This window comes from Arthroderma uncinatum (assembly GCF_011692745.1).
Source record: "Arthroderma uncinatum strain CBS 119779 chromosome Unknown scaffold3, whole genome shotgun sequence".
In the NCBI taxonomy this organism is placed as follows: Eukaryota; Fungi; Ascomycota; class Eurotiomycetes; order Onygenales; family Arthrodermataceae; genus Arthroderma; species Arthroderma uncinatum.
The window spans coordinates 2,259,218-2,284,740 of record NW_022983865.1 but is presented as its reverse complement, the minus strand read 5'-3'; the positions used below and the strand labels follow the sequence as shown (position 1 = coordinate 2,284,740).

At 49.0% G+C, this 25,523-nt stretch overlaps 12 protein-coding genes across 12 annotated transcripts; 6 read left to right on the top strand and 6 right to left on the bottom strand.

Annotated features, from left to right (window-relative positions):
* Positions 1-1,386: 1,386 nt before the first annotated feature.
* GIQ15_04442 (uncharacterized protein) lies at positions 1,387-3,715 on the bottom strand (the record flags this gene model as incomplete). The annotated part of the gene is made up of 2 exons (XM_033551859.1): positions 1,387-3,019; positions 3,111-3,715. The coding sequence occupies 2 exons, from the start codon at positions 3,713-3,715 to the stop codon at positions 1,387-1,389; spliced, it is 2,238 nt and encodes a 745-aa protein (XP_033405589.1).
* A 442-nt stretch (positions 3,716-4,157) lies between these two features.
* On the top strand, positions 4,158-5,201 carry GIQ15_04441 (uncharacterized protein; the record flags this gene model as incomplete). The annotated part of the gene is made up of 1 exon (XM_033551858.1): positions 4,158-5,201. The coding sequence occupies one exon, from the start codon at positions 4,158-4,160 to the stop codon at positions 5,199-5,201; it is 1,044 nt and encodes a 347-aa protein (XP_033405588.1).
* A 480-nt stretch (positions 5,202-5,681) lies between these two features.
* Positions 5,682-8,205, bottom strand: GIQ15_04440 (uncharacterized protein; the record flags this gene model as incomplete). The annotated part of the gene is made up of 4 exons (XM_033551857.1): positions 5,682-6,574; positions 6,638-7,918; positions 8,004-8,066; positions 8,136-8,205. 4 exons carry the CDS (start codon positions 8,203-8,205, stop codon positions 5,682-5,684), a joined length of 2,307 nt encoding a protein of 768 aa, XP_033405587.1.
* A 594-nt stretch (positions 8,206-8,799) lies between these two features.
* Positions 8,800-9,801, top strand: GIQ15_04439 (AT hook domain-containing protein family protein; the record flags this gene model as incomplete). The annotated part of the gene is made up of 1 exon (XM_033551856.1): positions 8,800-9,801. One exon carries the CDS (start codon positions 8,800-8,802, stop codon positions 9,799-9,801), a length of 1,002 nt encoding a protein of 333 aa, XP_033405586.1.
* Positions 9,802-10,097: 296 nt separating this feature from the next.
* Positions 10,098-11,153, bottom strand: GIQ15_04438 (DUF1640 domain-containing protein; the record flags this gene model as incomplete). The annotated part of the gene is made up of 3 exons (XM_033551855.1): positions 10,098-10,155; positions 10,223-10,556; positions 10,631-11,153. 3 exons carry the CDS (start codon positions 11,151-11,153, stop codon positions 10,098-10,100), a joined length of 915 nt encoding a protein of 304 aa, XP_033405585.1.
* A 1,907-nt stretch (positions 11,154-13,060) lies between these two features.
* Positions 13,061-13,690, top strand: GIQ15_04437 (uncharacterized protein; the record flags this gene model as incomplete). The annotated part of the gene is made up of 2 exons (XM_033551854.1): positions 13,061-13,364; positions 13,425-13,690. 2 exons carry the CDS (start codon positions 13,061-13,063, stop codon positions 13,688-13,690), a joined length of 570 nt encoding a protein of 189 aa, XP_033405584.1.
* Positions 13,691-14,092: 402 nt separating this feature from the next.
* Positions 14,093-15,160, bottom strand: GIQ15_04436 (phosphomannomutase; the record flags this gene model as incomplete). The annotated part of the gene is made up of 5 exons (XM_033551853.1): positions 14,093-14,342; positions 14,410-14,484; positions 14,554-14,870; positions 14,934-14,996; positions 15,059-15,160. 5 exons carry the CDS (start codon positions 15,158-15,160, stop codon positions 14,093-14,095), a joined length of 807 nt encoding a protein of 268 aa, XP_033405583.1.
* A 687-nt stretch (positions 15,161-15,847) lies between these two features.
* Positions 15,848-17,741, bottom strand: GIQ15_04435 (uncharacterized protein; the record flags this gene model as incomplete). The annotated part of the gene is made up of 3 exons (XM_033551852.1): positions 15,848-16,977; positions 17,069-17,396; positions 17,457-17,741. 3 exons carry the CDS (start codon positions 17,739-17,741, stop codon positions 15,848-15,850), a joined length of 1,743 nt encoding a protein of 580 aa, XP_033405582.1.
* A 1,717-nt stretch (positions 17,742-19,458) lies between these two features.
* On the bottom strand, positions 19,459-20,313 carry GIQ15_04434 (uncharacterized protein; the record flags this gene model as incomplete). Its single annotated transcript, XM_033551851.1, has 4 exons — positions 19,459-20,032; positions 20,090-20,150; positions 20,216-20,233; positions 20,307-20,313. 4 exons carry the CDS (start codon positions 20,311-20,313, stop codon positions 19,459-19,461), a joined length of 660 nt encoding a protein of 219 aa, XP_033405581.1.
* Positions 20,314-20,843: 530 nt separating this feature from the next.
* Positions 20,844-21,437, top strand: GIQ15_04433 (uncharacterized protein; the record flags this gene model as incomplete). Its single annotated transcript, XM_033551850.1, has 1 exon — positions 20,844-21,437. One exon carries the CDS (start codon positions 20,844-20,846, stop codon positions 21,435-21,437), a length of 594 nt encoding a protein of 197 aa, XP_033405580.1.
* Positions 21,438-22,035: 598 nt separating this feature from the next.
* Positions 22,036-23,357, top strand: GIQ15_04432 (TRI7; the record flags this gene model as incomplete). The annotated part of the gene is made up of 2 exons (XM_033551849.1): positions 22,036-22,823; positions 22,895-23,357. 2 exons carry the CDS (start codon positions 22,036-22,038, stop codon positions 23,355-23,357), a joined length of 1,251 nt encoding a protein of 416 aa, XP_033405579.1.
* A 593-nt stretch (positions 23,358-23,950) lies between these two features.
* Positions 23,951-24,697, top strand: GIQ15_04431 (uncharacterized protein; the record flags this gene model as incomplete). The annotated part of the gene is made up of 1 exon (XM_033551848.1): positions 23,951-24,697. One exon carries the CDS (start codon positions 23,951-23,953, stop codon positions 24,695-24,697), a length of 747 nt encoding a protein of 248 aa, XP_033405578.1.
* Positions 24,698-25,523: the final 826 nt, after the last annotated feature.

Below are 25,523 nucleotides of genomic sequence, written 5' to 3'. Positions count from 1 at the left end.
CGGCGATACGACGATACAGCCGAATACGCGGCGATGAAAGATATCGGGATAGACGGTAGTCCAGTTGGATGATGCTAAGCATGATAGCGTATATATACTCTCTTATCCGAAATCTACCAGTAGGCACTATCTAGAAATATCGAAACTATAACGAGAACAACAACACGGTGAAGTATAAAGGGAAGGTCGAAAGTATAGATGCTCTACTCAAACATGCTTGTAGACATCACGGAGTATGAGGATGACATGTATACTAGCCATCGCTGCTAGAACATAAAGAGGCGTACTGTTTCAAGGAGATTAGCATACGCAAGGGTCGAGACGCCGACTGAGAGGGAGGAAGGCTCGTACAATTAATCATCAATCTTCCTCCCCGATATCCGCCTCCAGGCCCTGCGGAATGTTCTCATCGACTCGTCACTTATATGTCCTAGGTTCTTTACTTTAATATTATGGTTGACGGTAAAGACTTTTCCAAAATTAAGATAAGTCCATGGCCATGGCCAGGAAGAGACTTCGGACCCATGGAGTTCAATCATAAGCGGAGGTATTCCTAAGCTCCTATTTGCCTTGATGGTCGAAGTTTTATGTCCCTTAATGTAGATGGCTGCGTGTGATTCAAAGTTGATTCCTAGCTCCCATAATCCTGCTCCAACATAGGTGTAAATAGGCCTAGGAAAACGTTAGTAGCCAACTCGTTAATTAAAATGGTAGGGAATGCATACAAACACCAAGAGCAGCCGGGTTCATTTTTTATAATAACCATCCTACGGATATGAGTACCGGTCTCTTGACGATACCAGACCCACGGTTCGTCACTGCCGCGTGGCTGTTTGATGTCCAGATCAGGCTCCGTCCAGACAACCGATAAAACCTACACCCGTATATGAGTTAGGAAGCAAGGTATAAAATGATGACTGACGGAATAAAGCTTACTCTACCAATGGTGAAAAAGTTATTGGGTTGAAGGCAGTAATCTTCTCGATGGGTTAGCTTTTGGATCTAGCAACGTATCTAGGATCTGCTGACCTATGCTTAACCTGGTGCTTTCGTTGATTTCGAGTGAGTTCCAGGGCCCTAATTTAGTGGAGTGTTATTTTTTGTGGATTTTATGCAAGCATGGTTATCTAAATTCATTGGCCTAACTATCTTACCGTCACGATATGGCTCATGGCGATCGGGGTAAGAGTCTGGTACGTCACGATACGCACGAATTGGTGAAATGTCCCTGTTACTGTTGTAGAAATTGTATCCCAAGAGTTAACAATTTATACCTCCAAAGCTTAAAAATTTTGGGGATGGGAGATGGTTGGAATGCCACTGCCTTTGACATATCGTGCCAATAGTTGCATTCCGGGTTTCTGATGCTGGATTGTTTCAAACACCCTACCTTGAGTTCATTGAATAGTGCGCCGGATCTGCCGTATGGGCCAAAGGCTGTCTGTCGCTCCTTGTATATCCTTGCGCGGGTTCGTGCGGTCGAGGACGTGAGGTTGCCAGGGGCCTTTGAAGGCCTTGAGGACTCCACGGTTTCCGCTCGGGTGGGAAGAAGGTGTATGGCCCGATTTCATTAAAAGCCTTGCTATCCCTGGTGTTAGTAACAGAAGTGGTAGAATACTGTGTTGATGCTGTAGAGGTCGTCCATGCAGCCGATTGCTCCGAGAATACGGACTCTTCCTGCGATGGGGAGTCAGAGACGAAACTCCTTGGTCTGCCAGTAATTCTATGAACGGCGGGATCCATATTCATGCTCATATATAGATCTCCAAACGCGATGGGTTTAGATAGTGACAAATTAGAACCGAGCCGAGACTCCATATGCTTTATAATTTCGGCCGCCGAGATTAGGAAGCCCTTTCCTGTGCCTGGTGTGCCACCAATGATGATTCCATATACCCATCCGGCGTTAGCATCAACAACAGCGGAGCCGCTGTCCCCTGTAACAAGAACTCCTTGTAAGTCGACTTCATACATCTTTTCGAATCGATCGCTATTTGGCAGTCGAATATAAGTGAAATTTGGTTGTAAGACTCCTCTGATAGGGCCAGAAGAAGCAGTTAGGGCGTAAATAGTAACTGGGTGGCACCACTGGGTATCCCTGACCTTCAAAATAAGTCGACCAGATGGAACAATAGTAGACACGCCCACCACATTTGCGTACCGTGACGTTTGGCCTGTCACATCAATCAATGCGTAGTCCAGGCTGGACCCCTTAGAGCTTAGTCGTACTTTACCAATTGGTTGCGCTAATAAGGCTCCATCTAATGACTCTAGCCCCTTACTGCCTTCGTGTTGTCTGGAGTCTTGTGCATGAGGCGCGTGATCTTGAATTGTATCATTATTGCGGTCTTGGTTGGTGCATGCGCTCGAAGAGTCTCTCTCCCACTCTGTTGATGACAAAGGGCTCGCGATTTCTCCTTCTTCAGACGTAAAACTTGCGTTTCTGAATAGTTCTTGTTCCATATCTTCATCGCTCTCCATATCGTCGTCACTTAGCCCATCAATGCTACAGGCGGGCTGCAGAGCATCGTCGTCTCCCAAACTGAATTCACCACCTTGGAACGCATGGCCAACGGTTAGAACATACTCCCTTCCTTGGCAGAATAAAAGCGGTCCAGCGGTAACCTTAGTAAATTGATTGATATTGTTTCCGAGGCCTCTGACAAGAAGACGATCCCCCGGACCAATTTTGCGCTTTGTTGCAAAGACTGCTTCGCCACTAACATCCTGACTCTGGAGATGATTCTCTCCTTCCTCTCCGAACAGAGTTTGTTCATCAGAGGCAAATTGGGTATCATAGGTTCTGAAGTTTAGTTCGAGTTGCTCCGTATTAATGACTGGCTCTTCGCCAATCCCCTGTAAATCAAATTCCATGGACTGAGGCTGTTCTACAGTTTCCTCTCCCTCAGATTCAGACGCCATAAACGGATTGACGTCTCTGTACCCTAGAAGCCGATTATCGGGTTCGATGGGTGGCATTGTTGAAATTACCGTCTTAAGGTACTCCGATGGATTCGTACTAGTTACGAGGTGAACGTAATATCGTCAGTAAAATGCAATATTCATATGTTTCTGGACATGGCGAGATAAAGAGATACAGCGAGACATACCATCCGCCAGGCAGCACTGGTGGTAATGACGACGGTCCAGCGGCATCTGAGCTCGTCACCCCCGATGCTTGAGGGCTCATCGTGCCTGTCTGATGCCCGAAGGGAGCTTCCCCCACGTTATAAGAGCAGTGGCTTGACTCTGGGCTGGTAGCCCTGTCTTGAGGCTGCCATTCTCCTTTCTCCCGACTAGCATAGTATTTAAGTTGAGTTCCAGGGCGCTCAGAGCTGTCCCCCAGCTTGATTCCACGAAGGTGGTCAGAGGCCATGATGGAGCTTTGTTCTGCATGCTTCCTCAAACATTTTCGAACGGTCGCGTCAGTACTACTAAAAATCACTTTCGGGGCGGCCGTGTCTTCGGTTTTCCCGATCATACAAATCGAGATATAAACAGTCGCACCCGACGTAGGATAGCCTTCGAAAAACTTATCGATACTAGGACCCAGCTCAGCCTCAAAAAGTTCTCGGGCTGGCCCTACTGCTTCCCAGCAGGTGTACTTTCGGGGTAGTTCTGTGAACGAGATCCTTTTGCCGATTGAAGCGCGAGGATGTGGCCAGTTGCTTTTGGGTGGCCGGATCAGTGAGGTAATAGTCTCAGTAAGACTCATGTCGACTCGTTAGTTATGGGGCCATCTAACGGCCGGGACTGTGACTGAATTAACCACAGCAGTGGGATGGTCACTTCATAACATAATTCCGTAGATTTAGTGGTGGTGTTGGATTGTTCATGTAGCAGGTAGGCGACTGACATCCTCGAGGCGAGCAGTAAAGCCTTGCCCATGACCGCTTCACTGGTTCACTTGTTACACCTCGTATAAATAATCAGCCTCAAGAAGCTGCATGCCATGACCCTGCAGTTGAAGTGTCTGCGCCCTGTTGGTGCAGCATAGCCACATGAACATGATAGTTGGCGCATCAATTAGCGAGAGAACTTCCCTCGGTAGGGGCAAGCATGATGCGGGTGCCTCATTTTTGAGTCGTTCCATAGATATATGAGCGTATCTATCATCTTATATCCAGGGATTTTTCTGTTTCAGGGACCTCTCCACGATGAAAACCATAGGCAGCATTCTGCAGCCTATTAGCGATCAATCTCCTCCGGTCCAAAAGAAGCTCAAGGAGCGGCTTCTGGGGAAATCGCCTGCACGACACTTCAATGGCGAGCCATTCGCATGCCCTAGCCTTGACCCATACTTCAAATACTACGCTGAGCAATGCAGCCTCGCTTTATTTGATGGAGCTACTTCGTCCACGACGCACCAGGATGTGCTTGACATGATTGACCTTCTCAGAACCCCGATTACCAGGGAGGAGTTAAAACAGAGGATCTGTCGGCATCCTAGTTCGTCAAATGCGACGACGGACCAGGACCCTCTAATCCATCTGGCTGCCCGCTCCATTCTCATGATTAACTTGGGTGACTTTCGTGGAACAATCGCAAATCGTAGCCAGTTGACATGGGAAGATGGCTGTTTGAAGAGCTGTGTGCAGAAACATTTCCATCAACCAGCTCTGAGGAGTTACGACTCCGTCAAGCTAGAGAAGTCGTTCACAGCACGAAACCTTAGCTCCATCGGAGGCCTCAGGGTCAGTTTCACTAGTAACTTGGCCGACCATCTCCGGCTCACTCACGATGACCAAGTGGTAGAGATCTTTCATCAGGTCTCATTCCTCGAGTATCAACGCGGTAGCTCCCTCTATCCGGACGGACTGGTAGACGAAACCTTTCGTACGCTAGCACTTTTATTCCCTCAGTCAGACTGGTCAATGAGACGATGGCTCAGAAAGACCTGCTCTTCACAGAATGCTGTCGTCGATGAAAGGGTCTTGAGATGTGGCTGGTGCCGCACAGAAGACCGCCAGATTCAGAACTTCCATTTCTGGCACGACCGTTTGGTGATGCTGAAACAGCTGTATGATGAGGCGCGGCCAGGGACAGTCTCGCAATGGTGGCACGACCGTAGAAATGGCGTGCAGTGGTATACCTTCTGGGTAGCGGTGTTGGTTCTCCTGTTGACTGTTTTCTTTGGGCTGGTGCAGTCGATCGAGGGCGCGCTGCAGGTGTACAAGGCATATCACCCAACGAAGACATGAGTAACGACGTTCCTCTGAACATTTAGTATAATAATATAGTTCGCGACTGGATGAGAGTCCAGGAGAATTCACGAGCTTTTCACCCTGACTCGCGATGAAGCTGTTGGTCAAATAAAGTGTTGAATAACTAGTTTAAGTATTCTAGCTCAATTTAGGCGTTGCTAGTCAACACAGAAGCCACGATAGATGATTTGTATATAAAGTCTCTATCTCAATTCCCCTCTACTTTAACTATTGATAGAATGATTATTACCGTATAAGAGGTTATCAAAAGCATTACAAAAACGTACATTTTTTCTGATTAGGTAGTTCCTAAAATTGTATAACCTCGAGAGAGCCGAATACTCCGCATCCTTTTCTTTTCCCCCTTTTTTTTTACAAGAAGATCCAAATAAAATCAAATAAATATACAAAATAACCAGAGAAATATTAATTCAAAAGCCTGTTAAAGATAGACCAAAGTTCAAAGCAGGAAGAATTTTATAAATTTTCTTGGAACCTAGAGAGCCTTGATCCAGGTGTTTTCAAGCTAGGCTCAGCCGTTGGCTGGCTAGGAAGACTGATCTGAGGCATGCCTTCTGGCACAGAGCGTCTATTGACGGCGAACGAACCCTGGCTCCCCGACGTATCGCGTCGACTTTGGCGGTGGAACAGATGCGGAAACCCAAGTCGTTTCTTTGACTTGCTTGACTCATCTTGTTTTTGCAATCCAGGGCTTCCGCGACCAGAGCCTGGCCCGCTTTCGTTTGAGCTACTCCAGTGGCTCGAAGGTGCATAGCGGGGACTTTCAGGAACTTCCAATGCGCCGGAGGCCATGGGAGTATTTGCAGCCTGGATGGGAGTTGAAGGGCGCTCCTTTTCGATCTCCGTGATGATCCGTTCTTCTATACGCTCCACCTGCCGGGGTGGCTCATCTTCGCTCGCCGCAGCGTCCTGTGGTTTTTTAATCCATGTTTTATGGACCGCCCTATGCTTGCGTACATGTTTAGCCTGGGACCCAGCTTGCTCTGTCACGGCAGTCTCTTCCTTCGTAGCCTCTTCAGCAACGGCGCTTTCCTGTTCCAGGGCAGCGTCGTCGGCCTTAACTTCTGGAATCACTGGTTTAGATGATTCACCAGCTTGCTCAGGAGGGGTTGGTGGGCGCTGTGGAACGTGTGTATCCACCCTACTCTCGTTGAGGATTTGGAATATTGTTTCTTCCTTTGATTCTGGTTCTTCCTTTGGTTCTTCCTTCTGTACATCATGGCTAGCACGCTTGGGAGGATAAGGCCAGGTCGATTGCTCTTCTTCATCAGAGTCATAGCGGCGCTTTGTTCCCTCTTTTTCCTTCGTACCCCATGATCTTGCTTTTCTCTTAGGGTCTCTTATCCTGCCTATTCATAAACATTAGTAATTCCAAGGTGTATAAAATAGTGTTATCCATCGAGCTACCATACCGACTATTATCTTGTTAATTTCATGGGCCTCCTTGTCCCTTGATCGCTGCACGCTTACCCACCGCCGATGGCGTTCCTCGTCAAGCTTATCCGTTATTTTTCTTGCCTTTCGAGCAGCGACCCGGTCGTCGATGTTGTGTAGAGCTGGCCTTACTCTAGCCCTTGCCACATCCTCCACGTTTTTCGGTGGCACCAACCGTTCTTCGCCCCTTAGCTGCTCCGGACCGACATCAAATGCTGCAGATTCACGGTGCGCTAATACACGTTCATTGGCCGTACGTTCCCATTCTTTCATCATGGCTGGCGACGGACGCGAAGAGTAGTTGTATATGTGATTATCAATGTTGTCCATCATCCTGTTCACATTTTTCCGTGCAGCAGCCATGACGGCTTCGTCATATTCAGCTTGTGATTTGCCATTTCGGGACTCGCGCCGGGACCGTCTACGACGATCTCCAAAGTATCGACCACTATCTGCTGTGCTAGATGATAATGGCCTGACCTTCGTTGCAGCAAAATATTGCGAGCGCGGACGGTACATGTTGCCACGCATCCCGGCAGCCAAACCACCTGACTCGCCTTCCCCCCTTCTTCGCTGCGACTCTTGACGGCGTGGTGCTTGTTCTTCCGTTTCATCCATGGTGTAACTTGAGGTTTCCATATCCTTCGCATCATCCGTCTTTGGTATAATCGCATAGATCTGTTGTGCCATTGAAACGGCAGCAGTTTGCAGGGCCTTCCTTCTCTGTTCCTCCTCAACTACGACTGACACAGGTGGGTGAGATGTATACATCTCCCTCCGAGCATTGGTGATAGCAGGGTTGTAAGCCCTCTTAGGGGTTATCTGGAACTCCACCGTTTTTTCTGTCTTGGGTCTTCCGTGCTGGGAACCTCGATGGCTTATCGTAGCCGCAGAGAGTGCCCCGGTTAAATCCGAAACCCCGTCGGGAGCATCCGCCATAGATTCGACTCGCCTGCGACTGGTTGACATGGCGCCAGTTGCGGCAGTCCTTGCGTCGGGACCCTTCTCCTTGATGGGCTCATCGCCTAAACCCGATACCCCGCTGTCCCGGAGGGATTTGGAGGCAGCCTTCGAAGCCGCGCTCAACGGCTCTTCACCGGAAGCACCGGATAGATCCAAGGACGAAGGCTCCGGCGCATTGCTTTGCTCCTGCTTAGCGTAGCTGCCACGTGAAGCATAACTAGCCGCTGCGCCTGCTGATGCTAGGTCATAGCCGCCCACATCCTTCGACGACCGTTTGCTCCCTGTGGGCCGCAAACCTGTTGCCACCCAAAACCATTGTTAACAAATGCGCCAGGAAAATGGACTAATTCTCCATATAACTTGCATGCGGACAGCACATACCACTTGAAGTCCGGAATCCAGTTCTCTGCGGCTGTGTTACATACAACGCTGCGGCGCTGGCAGCTGTTTTCCCGCCAAAAAAGCCGTTAGCGAACTTTGAACTTAAGCGAAATCAACGAGTCAACTACTCACCATCCTCGGAATCCGGGTCTATCTTGGGAGATGCCACCGGGGCGGACGTAGGACGGATGCGACTGGCCATAACCACGGGGTAAATTGCCCAAATTCTAGCTGGTAAGGAGTCAAAACAGTATAGGAGTCTCGATTGGAGTTCGACATGGTTGGAGAGAAGAGAGCAAACTGAGACGCTGCGCGGGCGTGGGCGATATCACTGCCTGGAGAGTTTAGTTCATCCATATTCGACTGCAGCGCAAACAATCAATGTGATGACGTTCGAGCTCGTCGAGGTGGCTAAGTATGTGCAATTGGCCAATCAGAGGCCAAACAATAACTATGACGTAACACCAGGTTAAAAGTCACGTGTATCACATGAATAATCATATCACGTGATATATATCTTTTGACCCTTTTTGGGTAGTTATGAACTCCGATTTCATCGAGACTCGCGTGTTGCCATGTAGGGCATAGAGAGGGGACGGCAACGGAATAGATATATAATGAGGGAGTGCTGTGTTTGGTTTGGTGGGCTTTGATCCCGCCAAGGCCACCCGTGCTGTTCGTGATGGCTGCCTAATCGCCCTTTCTCTGGCATCACCCTCTGAGAGGGAATATAAAATTCAGTATAAGGTGCAGCCTGTCGCCTGGCTATTGCACAAACCCGAAATCTCTGGGCAAAATGCGCAAATTGAGGTCAGCAAAAGATATCACTTCCGATGATCTTGCGCCAGACACAACGCCAGCCTTAGCAGGACTACGCTGTTCACATCCAGATTCTACGAACAAATCCTCTGCCATCAAAGTTATACCAACCGGCTCTAGATTGCCAGGCTTAACATCAACGGAGCTAAGGCTCCTGCGACAGAAACAACAGCGCCTAGCCACGGACGCTGCCTCCCTATGCAAGGAGGCAGAGGGTTGCGCGGATGGAGGCACTCTCTCCATCCACAATGCTCTTGAAGCAACGTTGATATTTGCTCAATACGAAGCTGGAACTGCCGTATGTATCGGTGCAGATGGCTGGATTTTGACATGTGCGCATTGTTTCGGCGACACGGAGGAAGAACTCCAATCATCGAGCAAACGTCGTTGGCTCCTGTTCTATACCGGTCTGGCTGTGCAGACTGAATGTATAGTGTGGGATGCAAAGCGAGACCTGGCGCTTTTAAAAATAATCGTCATTGAGTCTGATGCCGGCAAGAAAAAGGATGGTATTATTTGTTCCTTCCCGTTTGCCCGGCTAGCGTTGAAAAGACCGACTGTGAAAACTCCGATAATATGTATCGGACAGGCAGGAATGGACGATTTGGAGTCCAGCACACCAGCGAAAAATAACTTTGATTTCGTCGAGCTGTCGTTTGGCAAGTTTCGGGGGATGGTGGCGGGGGTTGATTGGCAGGATAACTCTGAAATTGGCGCTATGAAGCATGATGCGTGGACGTATTGGGGCCATTCCGGTGCACCGTTACTTGTGGAGGCAAATGGTACGCTGATCGGGCTTCATTCATCATGGGACGATCAAACAGGCATGCGTCATGGTGTGCCTCTGGTTGCTATCAAGGCCTTTTTGGAGCAGCATGTCGAGTTGATGGGTTCGTGGGGCGACGACCACAGAGATGAAGCTGAATCTTCCTCGCCAAATCACACTGGCGAGCAAGAGGTTATTGTCATTAGTGATTAGCTCTGTTTCTTCGCTTCCGAAAGAGAATTTCCAATATAGAATTAGACCAGCGGTTTGAGCGCTAAGAATCTGTTTGATTGTTTGAACAAAGGGAATATCTATCGTCATGAAGTTTTATGTTATACAAACGCCAAGCCACGCGAAATGTGAATGAGAGAACGAGAGGATGGTGGCTAAGGGTTGAGAGGGGGATCATCCTTATTCCTAGGATAACTTTCTCCTGTAGTTTGATGTTAGGGACGAACCAACTCGGCTTGTCAATGATTTGTATACACCCAACGCGTTTTCGTAGGACACTACATCAATAAACGCCAGGCACCGAGTATCAGGGCCGCAGTACCCGTGCATACACCCCTATCATATATGTTAGTATTCATCTTCGTATTACCCACTCCAGGTTCAAGATGGGATGAAAACTCACATTAACCACTGTAGAGTTGAGAACTTTACAGCCTCCACTCTCTCCCTAACACCGGCTACTTCCTGCTCTATCCTAGTCTCGGTTTCTTTGATACGCATCTCTTGGCTATTCGACTCTTCTCTGATCCTCCCCTTTTCAAGGTTTAGGTCTAGTCTGACGGAGGCCTGGGTTCGACCTATCTCGTCTCGTAATCGGGAGTTGAGTTTAGCCAGGTCTCCTGCTATCTTGTCGTGCGATGAACGGGTAAGTTGTGCTTCTGTTGAGTCTGAATTTAGCAGCTCAGACCGGAGTTTGGCAAAGTCGACTTTTTGGGTATACGTTGAACGCTCAGCATCTATTCAAATCGATCGTTAGTATAAACTAATCGTCAAAAAACAATCTTCAACGGTGTAAAATCCAAAGACTAACCTTCCCTAGACACCATCGCCCGCGTTAGGTTCTGCATCGACTCTTCAATAACCTCCGTCATAACCTTCATAAGAGCCACGGCCTGCTCGTCACTGAACCCCTCACTCTTCAACCGCTGGACAACCTTGAGAGTATCGAAATGGTGATCCTTCCGTGTCACCGCAGTCTCATGGAATGCTCGTCGAGCAGGGTTAAACGTCGCAACATAGACGCCATTATGCCTTATCGGCGCCGGATCGGAAGTAGCGCTCTGTGCTTTGGAAGAGTTACTTTGCTGGAGGAGAAGGGCGTGTTTCTGTATTAACGGAGAAGAGAAGCGGCATGCTAATGCGGAGAAGGCACGCCGGTTCGGTACGATTTTCTGAAGTGGATTTGAGGATACAGGGGGAAGAAGATGGTGGGCCTTCAGCTGGGAGTTGTTCGCGGAGAGAAAGATGGTTCGAAGGGAGTTTTGAACTGAGCGCCGTCTTGAAGGCCGGACGATGCGCGGCGACTCGACGACGGTTAGCTGTAGTTTTGGCATGGCTGTGTCTTGCCCTCAACTGTATCTGTCGTGATGGTGACGTTTGGGAGTTTGCGCCTGCACCGAATCTGACAAAGTTTCCAAGATCGATAAGAGATCGTGATCATGTGATGGTTAATTACGTCATCACTCGACTGGGTAATTGCCGAGGTAGTATAGAGTTGAACGACTTCATACATTACTTATGGTGATATCTACACAGGGTAAAGCTGGACAAGTATTAGAGCCATTACCTGATTATTGCCCGCATTAGAGATATAGTAACCGGTGCGCAACAGGGTTGAAACCCTCCGATGTGAAATTATAGAGAAAAAATATTTATTATAACTTGCACAATCTAGACCTACAGAAAATTCACTGTCCATTGATAAGTGTTATCCATATCAAGAACCCGATGCCTAGGGTGTTAATGTCAATCTATTACGTCTTACCGGACCTTGCTCAACAAATGTAGTGAGAAATGACATCCTATACTAAACTGCAATACCTTTCGGAAAGATTATGCGAAGCTCCAAGTGCAGGGCGTGCATGATTAATGGGAAATATAATTCTGTTGGGTAGTCCTAGAATTGGTTGAGAGAAGCGGTGTTCAATTGGGAGAGGCCGGGAGGCTAGGCTTGGACAAGCTGCATTTGCTGGTATTTAATAAGTTCCCAGTGACACAACGTGGGAGCAGGCATGGCAAAGGGAAGTAAGGCTGGAAGGGATCAGCTACATAAGAGAATAAGGTTAAAAGTAGGTAATATAGGACCTTAACAGTGGCTGAATTCCAACGGAGACTTCAAAGAGGTCGCACAATACGGCGTCTATTGGCAACTTCACCGAGCCTAGATACTAAGGCTGAAAAGAAAAGGTGCTCAATTGGCGCCTAGCTAAGCGGCAGGGTGGTTCCACATATCTGAGCCGTCATCTCTGGAAGCGCATCGAAATTGCAACTTTAGAAGGCATCTAGTTATAAGCATTACCTCCGTCTTGGTCTACTCCTCCGAGATACGAGTTCCACCCTTGTTCTGTTCCAGGTGTAGCTTCGATCTTCACGCCACTGCCGCTGCTGCCATCGTCGCTTGGCTTCTCAATAAGCACATAGAGTTCCCTGCCCGTCCCGCTTCGAGCAAGGCGGATGGAGACGGCGCCACTCTGTCTCTGATCCGTGGCCGAGACAAGCCCTCTATCATCCATCCTGAGGTTCGAAACCGGCTTGAGTTGCTCAGGCGCCCAGCCCTCACGGTGTTGTCGTAGGCTCCTGCATGGCATATACGTCTGTAGCCTGCATGGCTAGACGTGTGTAAGTACGGGAAGATAAGTCAATGGTGAGAAGCAAGGATGAAGCAAGGATGAAGCAAGGATGAAGAAGAAAGAAGGAAGAGTGAAGACCAGGTCATGTGATATAAACGCGAATTACATCATCAGCTTAAAAAGGAAACTACCTAGGTAGCTATTAATAGAACCACAATCTGATGAGTAAGCATCTCTAATTCGCCCGCGACTTCGACCTCGTTTAAAGGCTGAAGATCGTCAGGTGCAATCCGAAATCCATGCCCCCTTTTGCAGGCCAATTCTAGCTATGGTTACAGCTGTTCAAGAGCTCCCAATGCATCGGTTACATTTCTTGGTTGAGGTAGCCCAGCTATTCAGCCAGCTGTCTTGTCTCTCGTCTATACGGAGACGCAATAGGTGGCTTTCCCTGATTCCTGCATGATGTAGCATGAAGGGGCGGAGCTGAAGAAACTAAGTTATCCAAATATGAGACACCACTACATCGTGTACCGAGGGTATGGCCCAGGCGTAGATACTATATAAGAAGCCCGTTCAGGCCATATCTCTTCTTCAATTCTACGCATACACCGTCCAGTTTGCTCTGTCTACTCAATATTATCCCAAGGTTCTCTCGCCATAAGCTCCTCATCATGAAGATATCCGCACTCGTCGCCTCTCTGGCCGTCGCCGGCTCTGCCGTTGCGGCACCTCCAGCCGGATCCAAGCCCTTTGGAATCATGTCTCTACGCTCTGCCAGCCCAATCCATTTCGGCCAGGTTAGCGCTGCCCACGGCAGTATTCGCATCAACCAACAGAACCAGGACGCCGTATGCAAGGTTAAGCACGGAGAGAAGCCACCCACCACCGCTACCTTCTACATCAAAGATGAGATCCTCTACTTGTACACTGGAAAGGGCTTGATACAGAAGGTCTTCACCGATCGTTCTGGATTTGGTATGTTGGACTCCTCTGTAAATATAGATTGGTGCTGTTTGTTTACTAACTACCAAATAGGCCAAGGCGTCACTGGCTATCTCACTGGCGACGGGCCCCTCCCGAATCGTTTTGAGGACAAGGGCTGGATGGTCGACGGCAACGGCAACCTCAGTTTCAAGGGTCAGGGCCTCCTTGCCTGTCCCACCTCTGTCCCTGGCGGCGGCTGGTCGATCTGGATTTCTGGCAACAATCCTAACCCAGGCGGACACACGGGCTGTCTAGGATTCAGCCCACGCACCGTACCATTGAAGCACCCGGTTCGCTGCGAATACAGCCAACAGTAGTTTGGGCATTTTTTACGGCTCGGGCGATAGCGCGCTCTTTAAGGTTGATGATATGATTTGATAGCGTTCACGACATCCTTATTGATACTAGCTTAAGACTTTCGAATTAGCTTTGATGACAAGACTTAATAATACTACATAATGCTGATATGTATCCTCCTCCGGCCTACATTATTGAGTTGAACTTTCTACTTAGAATATTTCGAGGCTCCGTATTACAAGAGGCGTACATTATGTGCTAAAGGAAATTGCTTCCAGAAAATGGAGCATACTATTCGGCTGGGTAGATATAGGTGGTCTCAGCTCGCTATATTGTGAAGATTATATACCAACTCATAATAACAGAGGGAATAGCCCAGCACCCTCTGCCTATTATATTACGTAGTAAATCAAGTTACCTATCTACAACTTGAAGGTTTCCTTAACAATCTTCATGGTGTCATCCGGTCCAGTGACGGAGTGACCAATGGTTCGCTTATCGCTGAAAATTTCATGGTCGTTTCCACCTTCAAAGCACTTGTCACCGAAGAAGTGGACGGTGGTATATTCAACGCCTGAGACGGACTTCTCAGCCTCGACGTGCTGAAGGCAGTAAGTCTTATCCCAGCCGGTGGGGAAGACGTCGAAGGAGATTTGACCTCCAATAGAGTAGCTAGTTGTTGTCGTTAGCAAAACACGGAACAAAGATATTTATGCAGGATTGTATGCCATAGACTTACGTGAGGCCGTAATCTGGGAACTCCTTCTTCAGTGCTGCGACCAAAGTCTTGCGGATGTTGTGTTCCTTATCGTACCTATCCTATACGTTAGCATGGTGCCCGCAGATAACAACTACTATCAAATAAGACAGGCAAATCACTTACGCCTCGAACTCATGTCGCTCCTCGACGCTAGCACTCCTTCCAATAGGGCTAATATTGACCATTCCATTTCTGTACTCTATGAAAGTACCCCGCTTCTTGGGCAGGGTCAATTTCGACATATATCCTAGCACAAAGTTGGCGAGCTTCTGGTATTTATCTTCACCTAGCCATTGGATGAAGCTGTTGCTAGCCATGGGCACCCCGAGTCTGATGGCGGTGAGACCATTTTCAGCAAAGCAGAAGTCGAAGAGGTCTGTGACGGTTGTAGAGGGCGTGGCGAGTTGTTCTTGTTGTTTGGCGAGATCTGAGCCTCCGACCTGTTTGATGGGATGATATTGTTAGAGGTAGTATATCCATTGGGTTGGTGGTCAAGCACTTACGAAACCAATGGCGCACTGGTGTCGGAGTTGAGAGAGAAGCTGCAGCATTTCGGGAGAGACGGCCTGGGTCATTGTTAGCAAGATGGCCTCCAAGCTATATCGAGAATATATCTCTATCTACGCACCTGTCTGGCAGGCGTCAAGGTGCCATCGACATCGAACAAGCAGATGGTGTTCTTGACGGGGCGGCTCTCAAGGGGAGGGTATACGCCAGCACCGGAAGCCATTGTTGCGGTAATCAGTATGGTAACGGGATTGGTAGGTTTAGAATCGCTGTACTTTGAACGCTGGATGAGATTTGAACCGGTCAACAGTGAAGATTCGTGGTGTGTAGTCTGTATAGTTGTCCAGTACTGATGGCGGGGAGGGAGAGGGCAGATCTGGTGGGGCGCTAGTTCGCTGGGCCGTGTGGGCGTAAGCAGAAACACAACTGGCAGCTCTTATCGATAAGCACTATCACTCCCAGCTTGCTCAGGGGTTAGGGGTTAGGGGTTGGGGGTTAGGGGCAACAAGGTATATAGTTCATGTTCTTTCGCATTTAATATGTATATAGATCTAGTAAAACAGTAGCTGAACCAGCAAGCACACAACTTTTCGGGCTGTGCGTCAACCAACCCTCGCCATCAGATGACGGCGGATCAAAGCAAATAAACCATTCCAGTATCAGCCTGTACCCCCAATGCGCCGTGATATATCCCATGTATAAATGCCATGCCCAGGATAACAAGAAAAATAAGACAAGAAAGGAAAAGAGACAAATACATCATATATGTGCGGGGATTAGTATGTGCGTAGTAGAGATGCTGTATTGTGAAACATGTTCCGAGGAGGAGAGAGGGCGGGCTTGTGGCAAGCGATGCGGTGTCGTGCATGCATGATGAATTAATGATGAGAAGGTGGGTATATAGATGCATCTATGCAGCTCCGGCTTCAATCTTCTTTCCCTTGACGCTCTTCCATTCCATGCCGGCAGCACCAATGATGGTCAAGGCTGCAAGAGCGACGGAGACGTACCAGGTATTCGTCAGGGCGTTGTTGTACGCAATTTGCACGCCGTCGAGGAATTGTGGAGGGATCATGGTCTTGAGCTGCGTTGCGCCAACCCTCAGGACGAGACTGGCGTCAAGGCCTGGGGCAGCCTCGACAACACCGCTGACAAGCTTATTAGTGAAGACATTCTGCGCCACAGAGACGAAGAGTGCACCTCCAAGAGTCTGGCAGAACATGATTACGACGGTTCCAATTGGGATATCTTCGAGTGGCAGGACAGCTTGGGCAGCGATGACAGAAAGCTGGAGACCAGAACCGACACCTGCACCGAAGATGACTTGGTAGCCGATCCACTTGGCATGTCCTGTCTCCGTGGTAAAGGTGGTGAGGAGACCGGCACCAATGGAAGCGAGGATGGTTGAGAAGAAGTACAGGGGTGTATAGTATCCGATGACAGTGATCAAGATGCCCGATGTGACGGAGCAAATGACCAAGGACAAAACCATGGGGATGTTCATGATACCGGAATTAGTCGCGGATGCGCCTTTGATGGCCTGGAACCAAATGGGGATGTAGTAGACCATGATGAAGAAGGCACTTCCCAGTGCGAAGGAGAAGAATGAACCGAACGCGATGCTGCGTTGCGTCAGAATGCGAGGTGGGACGGTGGCAGCTTCGCCAGCTCTAATCTGCACATAAATGAATCCAGCGATGAGGACGGCGAAGACGACGAAGAGAGCGATGATACGTCCATTGCCCCATGGGTACTTGGTGCCTCCCCACTGGAGAGCGAGGAGGAGACAGATAACGCCGGGCATGAAGAACATGGTACCGATGGGATCGAGCTTCATGAGGCGGTCCTTCCAGGTCTGGTTGGTGTCGAGCTTCTGCTTTGGTTGGTTGAGGAAGACGAGGATCGCAAAGATGGTGACGGCTCCGATGGGCAGGTTGATATAGAAACACCATCTCCAGCTGATATGGTCGGTGAAAGCACCACCCATAAGAGGGCCAGCAACAGAGGCAATTCCGTACATTCCTCCAATCAGACCAGTGTCTATATACGCAGATGCACGATTAGCCACTTGTACAGCGTCTAAAAGATAATACATGATGCGGCTCGGAAGAAGAAAAGAGGCAAAACTTACACATCGGCCGTTTTGCCAATGGGATAGAGTAGGCAATAATGATCAAGGCACCAGAGAAGATACCGGCCGAGCCAATTCCGGCAACAGCACGTCCGATGATGAGAGCAGTCGAGTTAGGAGCAGCACCGCAGACGACGGAACCGACCTCGAATATGGTGATGGCCGACAGGAAAACCCATTTCACGGGGAAGAAAGAGTACACTCTGCCGAAGACCAACTGGAACGCGCAAGTGGTGAGTAGATATGAACTTCCGTACCAGCCAATGTCTTCGATGGCGTTAAACTGATCCGTGATCTTAGGGATAGCGGTAGCAATAATCGTATTGTCCTATTCATGGCAAACGAACGTTAGATGCTGTGAATCTTCCCGGGGGAGCTCTCTACATACCAAAGCGACGAGAAGAACGGCCAAACATAGACCGGTGACGACGATGGCCAGCTTGATTCCGCTGACGTGGTTCACCGTCTCATCGTCTTCCTCAGCAACAGCATTTTCTTCCTTCACCTCGGTGGCCATGCCACCAGATTTTTCAGTTAGGCCGCTGGCGTCCTTTGACAGGCTCTCCTCATTATGCTCATTGCCCGGCAAGACGGAGGTAGCGCTGGACTCGACTTCGGTGTCCTTGTCCTTGACCTCCGGGTCCTTTTTGGAGAATACACTGCGTAGCCCCATTATTTCTCATGCACCGACAGTACTTGTATGCAAGATGGGATCGAAGGAGTCTCCCCGGACTTTGGCCTGTCTGGGGTTGAGGTAGAGAGTATGTGTAGTTTGATAGGATAGAGATAGAAATGTACCAGATACGAAACGAAGGAGTGAACGGGGCCTGGCCAAATATATAAACATAGCAATAAATAGATACAAAGAAGCAACCCCGAAAGTAGCCCCGGGAACGGAAGAAGCGAAGTAGCGACCCTTGAAATCTCGGCTGAATAGAAGAAAAAAAAAAAAAAAAGGGTGATATAAGAATAGATCGGTAAACCCTATACTCAACACGAGCCAATCTAGCCTTTTAACCTTCCACCAATAGCAGGATCGGATAATTTTCGATGATGAGAAAGAAACGGGGCCGCCGCTCCAGTTCTGCAAGCTCTCACCAGGTTTAGCTTTGCAAGGGGCGCGAGAGATCAGCTTTTAGCGGATGGAAGCATGAGGAAAACGAGATTCAGGCTCCAACGACAACACAACCCAGGCAAGGCCGCCCCCAGCCCGTGGCCAGTCCTGATGATCGAAGAGGCGGTCATGGTCAAGGGTGCTGTGCATCTTGCTCGTACTCGACTGAGTTACACGTATCAGATCGGGAAGCGTGAGGGTGTATGAGCATATTCCGTGCTGAAACCTCGAGAGATTCATCCTCTCTGCTCGACAGCTATCGATGACGTGAAACCCAGCCCCCAAGCGTAAGACTTCAGCCTCGAGTCTGTAGGAATGATGTTCACCCTCGATCCTGGCTCGGTTCCAGGAGCAGCCGTTCCCGATCGCCATACTGCACGGAATGGCCAATGTCCATGTGCCTTGCTTCAGGTCACGGCGAACAGTGCCTCCAATGCCTGGGCGGGAAAAAAGCCATCTGCGTGTTTGGGCAAGCCTTCTCCTTTTTCCGTGTTGCTTCATGAGTCAATCTCGCTTTGACTCCATCTGTTCTCGCGCTTGTAAGGTTAGCGACCAGTTCCCTTCTCCCAGGGTCGGGTTGGCGGGACGACTTTCGCCCGCGCAAAGGGCCGGTCGGCGGACTCTCGCACCGGTTTCCTCTTTCGGCGTCCGTTGCGAGCAGCGAGATCATATATGTGATGCTCCTGTTGTTGTTATTTTGTACCGAGTATTATCCTGTCAATATCATCTCCGTTGACTATACTCCGTACAGAGTGCAGAGTACTTGCATATTGAGTACTTGCATATAAGAGATGTGCAGGCAAATCCGGACGTCGGCGCTCGGAAGGCCGCCAAGCTCCGGCTGGTTATCGTGGCATGCGGGAAAACCCGGCGCGGCTCAAGGTCACATGACGCTCTCGGTGTCCTTGAGTTCCGTCACGTGGTCAACGGAGTCCTTGGGTTCCGTGGTCACGTGTAGTGTTACATAATCACATACTAACAAAATCTTGGAAGTCGCGACTGCACATGACGTACACCAGAGACTTCATGATAGAAGGACAGCCTATTACCTGATACCCGCCAGATCTATATCTTGGAGTTATAGACTTGGAGTTATAGATCGACGTTATGTTTTTGAAATGTGCTACTCTAGGACCATACATGAACAACTGGGAGCCTACTGTGGACGCCGATACATGGCGGAATGCCTTGATATCATTTCATTTATACAGTTCGTATGGAACCTCGTTAACCAGCTCATTACAGCATTCCCGTTGCAGCATCAATCATTCATCCACTAGGACACAGCAGACTGCAGCACCCTAGCGGCCAGCTGACTCAATAGCCTGGCTCGGTCCGACTGAGGCATGTCCTGATACACAGCATAGACACTCTTGCCCTGTCTATCTCTAATAGCACCCAGCCTGTTACCCGCAACCGTCCCCGCAACCAGACCCGTAAAGTTAGCGATGATGAATCCCAGCATCGCACCGCCGATAGCGCCGATGATAGACCAGAACCACCCCCCACCTGCACCACTTAGGCCAAAGTTCTCGTCTTGAGCCTGTGTGCCTGCACCTGTATCCGGGCGCGCACCCCCACGACGACGGCCACCGCCCATCATACCGTGTTCCCGGAGCATCTCTTCGAACACAGAGCCAAATTGCTCTGCGGAGTATTCATCTGACTGTGGTGGTGTGGCGTATGCTCCTTTGAAGTATTTGGTGTTGTGCGCGGTGGTGTATGCGCTGCGCCTGTTCTTGTCAGACAGGGTGTAGTAGGCGTCATTTACTTGTTGGAACTTCTTGGTTCGCTCAGCGCGTTCGGGGGAATCGACGGGCACGCGGTCCGGGTGGTATTTAAGTGCAGCTCTAGTAGTGTAGCTAGGTCAGTTGTGTAGTCTCCATGCTGCAGAAGAGGCAACGAACTTTTTATATGCCTCTCGGACTTCCTGGAACGTCGCGGTTGGGTCGATCTCCAGCAACTCATCTGTAAGTGTGGCGGTTAGCTAGATGTTGATCGACAGAATACTTGGTGATCGACTAGAGGCGTACAGTAGTCAACAATGTCGTCTATGGTTTGGTTAGCATGTCATACATCAGGCACATCTCGGACGGCGACGGCGACTCTGCCGGGGAAACATACCTGCCATACTGTCGAAATAGTTTATCAGCGTCTTATCAAGCGTCTTATGTCTCTGCAATCCCTTGAATGCGACGTGAAGCCTGAATCTCGTCTTGTCTCGTGCCTTTTTAAGTACAAAATGTTGCCCGATGACGTTATCCCGCCCTACTCACGTGATGAAGGAGCTTCCTCTGCTGACTAAGGCTCCCAGCCACCCCGTAAACACTTTCCAGCCTTCTCCTGATGAAGATGAAGATAGAGATATACACGGTGCTGGTTTGCGCAATTGGAGCAGAAGAGCTGTGCGGTTTCATATAGAGGAGCTCTGACTTGTCTTGCGCAGCCTGTCGATCCTGTCCTTGCGATTGATTTGTTTACAGTCGTGGATCTAGATAAAAGCTTCTTGTCGAATTGATGATAACGATATCCCTACTCTCTATACCCATCTCCTGAAACCGCCGCCATCCCCGCGTGAATAGCAGAAAACAGACGGACGAAGAGTCTATCACACCAGAAACCCCTCCTTTTACACAAAGCCCGGGGACATCTCCCTCAGTGATGAGCTTTCTCTACCCCTTTGCGCCCTCAGACAGTCGTCGACATAGCAGTAGCGGCAGCCATCACGGCCACAGCTCCAGTCATCGCTCCCACTCCAAGGACCGCCGTCATCACCATTCCTCCTCGTCCGTCATCGGACACGGCTCCTCCTACGGCGACAGTCACCGCCACAGCCACAGCCACCAGAACGGAAGCACCCGCCATACTGAGGGTTCGATTTTCGGCCTAGGTTCCAACGCCAACCGATCAATGGCTTCATCGATCTTCTCCGCTGGTTCGTCGTCTCGTCGCGCAAAGCCGCGGGCGGGCTTCGTTCATCGCATGATGCGCAAGATCAAGCGGCTGTTTAGAGATATAATGTACTACATGAAGAGGCATCCCATGAAGGTGTTTTTCCTCGTCATCATGCCGTTGATAACGGGTGGGGTGTTGCAGAAGTTGTTGTCAAAGGTGGGTATTAGGATACCCGGCCTATCGTCGCTATCGAAGGGCGGCGGCGGTGCTGGTGGCGGCGGTGGCCGTGATGGGCTCAGCGGAGAGGGAATAGCCGGCGGTGTCAGCGGATTGATGTCGCTGGCAAAGATGTTTGCTTAAAGCATCTTAGATCTCTCATGTCTTTCTTATGTCTGTTTGGATTTGATACCTTGTTTGTTATGTTTTGTTCGAGTGGATGGTGGGATCTGAGGTGATGATTGGAGAAATGTGTTATGATCACTTCTTCTCCTTCCCTGGTATAATGTGCCCTGCCACTCCTTTGCCGTGTTAATGTCTTTCTTTATATATAAACCGCTTGCAATGATTAAAGAGATGAATGGAAGATACGGGTTTCCGAAAGATACAGAGGTCGTCCTTGATATATCCTCGCCGCAAGCCCAACATCTTAGGCTCCAGGCTCTATTCAGGCTTGCATCAGGCATAACTTACTGGTGGGGGTGGCGCAAAGCTAGGCTGATGGCTGGCTGGTTGTGTAATGGTGTCTTGATGCACGGCGTATGGTAGGCTGTCTGGGTGCTACTCGATATTTATCAAATAAATTGGGCCCGGAGATGTATTAGCAATATAGAGACAGGGGATATCAGTTACAAATACGCTCTATAGAAGGTTCCTGCTTCACTTGAAGAGCTTCGTGTTTCCCTGTTTAGCTCTCGACATTATCTGTTCATTTCTCCAGCCTGGCTTCGTGTGCTTGGAGATGGAGGTTCACCCAGTGCTTCTCTGTGCAGCAGTGGTGGGAGTTACTGTTGTCATTGTAGGCTTCACGGCACCATCTTCTATCTTCCGTCTGGCTGCTGTCCCTATTATTATTATCTGCTCGCTACAATGCATTTCCACGAGCATCTACTACATGGTGCGAGTTCCATGGGCTACCTCAGTCGCCGGATACACCATCACCTTCCTTCTACACTATTTTGATATCGCCCTGCTCAGGGGCTGGTCATTCGAAACGAATGGACCGACCATCGATCCAGCAACAGGCCAAAATATACCCAAGGCTGTCAATAACAAGAGGAGAAAGAAAGGAAGCATATTGGAAAGGCTGAAGTTTGGTCTTTCAGCTACATTTTCGTTCCGACATATTGGGACACCCTATCAGGTCAAGAATGTGCCTGCGTTCAGTGATAATAATACCACCTATATTCCAACTAGATCTCGATTCTTGTTACGGTCAGGCTTCACATTTGTGGCAATCTATATAGTTCTTGATCTGCTCACATTTCAAGTCGACACTCAGCTCAACCGTTTGTTCTTCACCCATCAGAACATCGGTTTCTTCCGTCGAACATATGAGATCACCACTGAGGAGGTCATGATGCGAACATTCGCTACCATTGCCTCAGCGTTAATGATGACCTGCGTTCAAAAGGGATGCTACTACCTTCTTGCATTTTTGAGCGTGCTTTTTAGTATTAGCGAGCCACGGGAATGGCCCCCATTATACGGATCCTTCTCGCAGGCTTTCTCAATGCGAAGAGTCTGGGCGTAAGTAAGCCCCTGATCTCCTATCCCTGGAGGAATGAACAATAGGCAATTAACGGCTTTCTGCCTCATAGGGTATTTTGGCATCAGACCAATGCCTCCAAATTCGCATCAATATCAGATTTCACCCTTCACCGGCTCCTGGGCCTCTCCCGTGGAACCCAACTAGCCAGATATGCGAGGCTGATCACAATCTTCACCATCTCAGCTTTCATGCATTTCCTAATTGATGTGGCGGCCGGTGTTCCTGTGCACCATTCGGGATCCTTGCAATTCTTCCTCACGCAAGCGCTTGGAATTGTGATCGAGGACCTCGTTACCCACACATACCGCAGATCCTTTATTGGTGATAGATCTCGGCCATATTATCTCGTTGAGAAAATTGTTGGCTTTATCTGGGTGGGCGTGTTCATGGTATGGTCCTCGCCGATGTACGTCTATCCAATGATGTATCGTATCAACACGGGCCAGGAGGACTCCGTTATTCCGTTTAGTATCATGAAGCTGCTTGCCCAAGCTGATTGGCACCGGGGATAGGGAGAGGTATCCAGTGTGGGCACACTTTTACGTGATGGCACGCTAGAAGGTATATGTTGGATCAACAAGGACAAAATGTTGGTGGTTCAGGGAAAACAATACCCAGGCACGACTATATATAATCCTAAATTTAGATGGCAACTTCTTCATAGACAACGCCGGTTGGAAAGCCAGGGCAATTAGCATCTGCAGTGCGTTATATATTCCATTTCTAGGGAGACAATCTAGAAAGGGGGTAATACTTATCTACGTTAGATAGAGACAGATTAAATCCAGAATGCGTCACCAAGTCTTCTTTGTTCGGCCTTGCGGATCGCCGGAGCAGTATTACAACAAGCCAGGGGTCAACCAAATAACCCAGTCAAATAATTCCATAAGTTCACCGTCTCAACAGCCATATTTCGCTGAAATAACGACATATCACGTGTCTATATCTAGGTTCCCCTCTATGATCTTGTCTTCTTAACTTCCTATACCACGATAAGTCAATCTACGAAGCGTTACATTTAACGTTATTTCCCTCAGATATCTACTTACGTACCTATTACATACCAACCGTCCGATCATTTCACATCTCTGACAGAAATACAAATATGATTTCCCTCGTCGCGTTCGATTTTGACGGCACTCTCGCCCAAAGCAAACAGCCATTGGAAGACTCGATGGGCGAAGCGCTTGCCGACCTACTAGCCGTGGCCCATGTAGCCGTTATTTCTGGCGGTGACTGGCCACAGTTCCAAAAACAGGTCGCCAGCCGCCTCCCGCCACGGGCTGATCTATCGAAGCTTTGGCTTATGCCGACAACTGGTACAAAATTGTACAAGCACCAGGATGGGGCTTGGAAAACCGTGTATGCAGAGCTCTTTGATGATAACGTTAAGCGGCAGATCCTGACAGCCTTTGACGAAGCCTTGGAAGCAACTGGCTTTAAACCTGAGCAGACTTGGGGAAACCGTATTGAAGATCGCGGTAGCCAAATCACCTTCTCTGCCCTCGGCCAGGAGGCACCTATCCACGCTAAAGAAATCTGGGATCCAGACTTTAACAAGCGCAAGGTTATTCAAGCTGATTTACGTATCCGCCTACCTGACGTGTCTATTAATATGGGCGGTGCAACGTCAATTGATATTACTCAAAAAGGCGTTGACAAGGGGTACGGCTTACAGAAGCTCCGTGATGCGAGTAATATCCCGCTCGAGCAAATGATGTTTATTGGTGACGCGATATTCCCGGGAGGCAACGATTATCCGGCTAAGCAGCTTGGCCTACACACGGTGTGCGTCAAGGATCCAAATGGGACGCTTGCTGCGATTGCTGCGATCATTGCGTGTCTGTCGTAACCGAGGGTCAAATATAGGTTATGGAACAGCATCGTTTCTACTCTTATTTGTGTGAGTGCCTGTTGATCCTACAGTTATATAGGAGGATGAGATTAATTAACGACAACGATACCATGTGGAAACAACTTGGGGATTCTCGTTTCATGGCTCATCCTAGCCAAGTAGACTTATACTCCTCTATGGGCAAACTTGGGGAACTTGGCACTCTATTAAAGCCCCTGCTAGCAAACTAACCAGCAGGATGTAGTTACGCCCTAGTTACACTAAACAGGAAATCATATCTCCTCCTAATATAGCCCAGGGGTGGAATGGTCCGATCGTCCAACCTTTGGAGCAACCACCCGGGGAGGACAGGTAAAGCAAGGAATATCCCTTCTTCCCCTATATATCATCCCTAGCCGTCGACCCGACGCGGGGTCTTTGAATAGCGAGAGACTATATATAGCGCCCCTAAATCGCTATACAGAGAAATTCACGGTTACTGGGTGTGGCTATATCACGCCATTTGGATGTATGGCCCCTTATTTACCCCATATATTTGTGTGCTAGAGGCAAAGTTACTACTGGTCTTCTAGAAGTATGCTGAGTATCATACACCTAAAATGTCTAGACTTCATATATTGCGGATACTTGATATATTGTTGTTACAATGGGCAGAATCTAAATATAATATCTGCTCATCAGCCGGTGATATCAGTGCAACTTCACTAAATGCTTCAGGGGGTTTGCCTGTACTATGTAGCAGCCGTGACTGTTGTTTATCTGCCAACAAAACTCCTCGCTTCAGGCTTATTTATACAACGCGGGAACATATGCCCGACTCCTA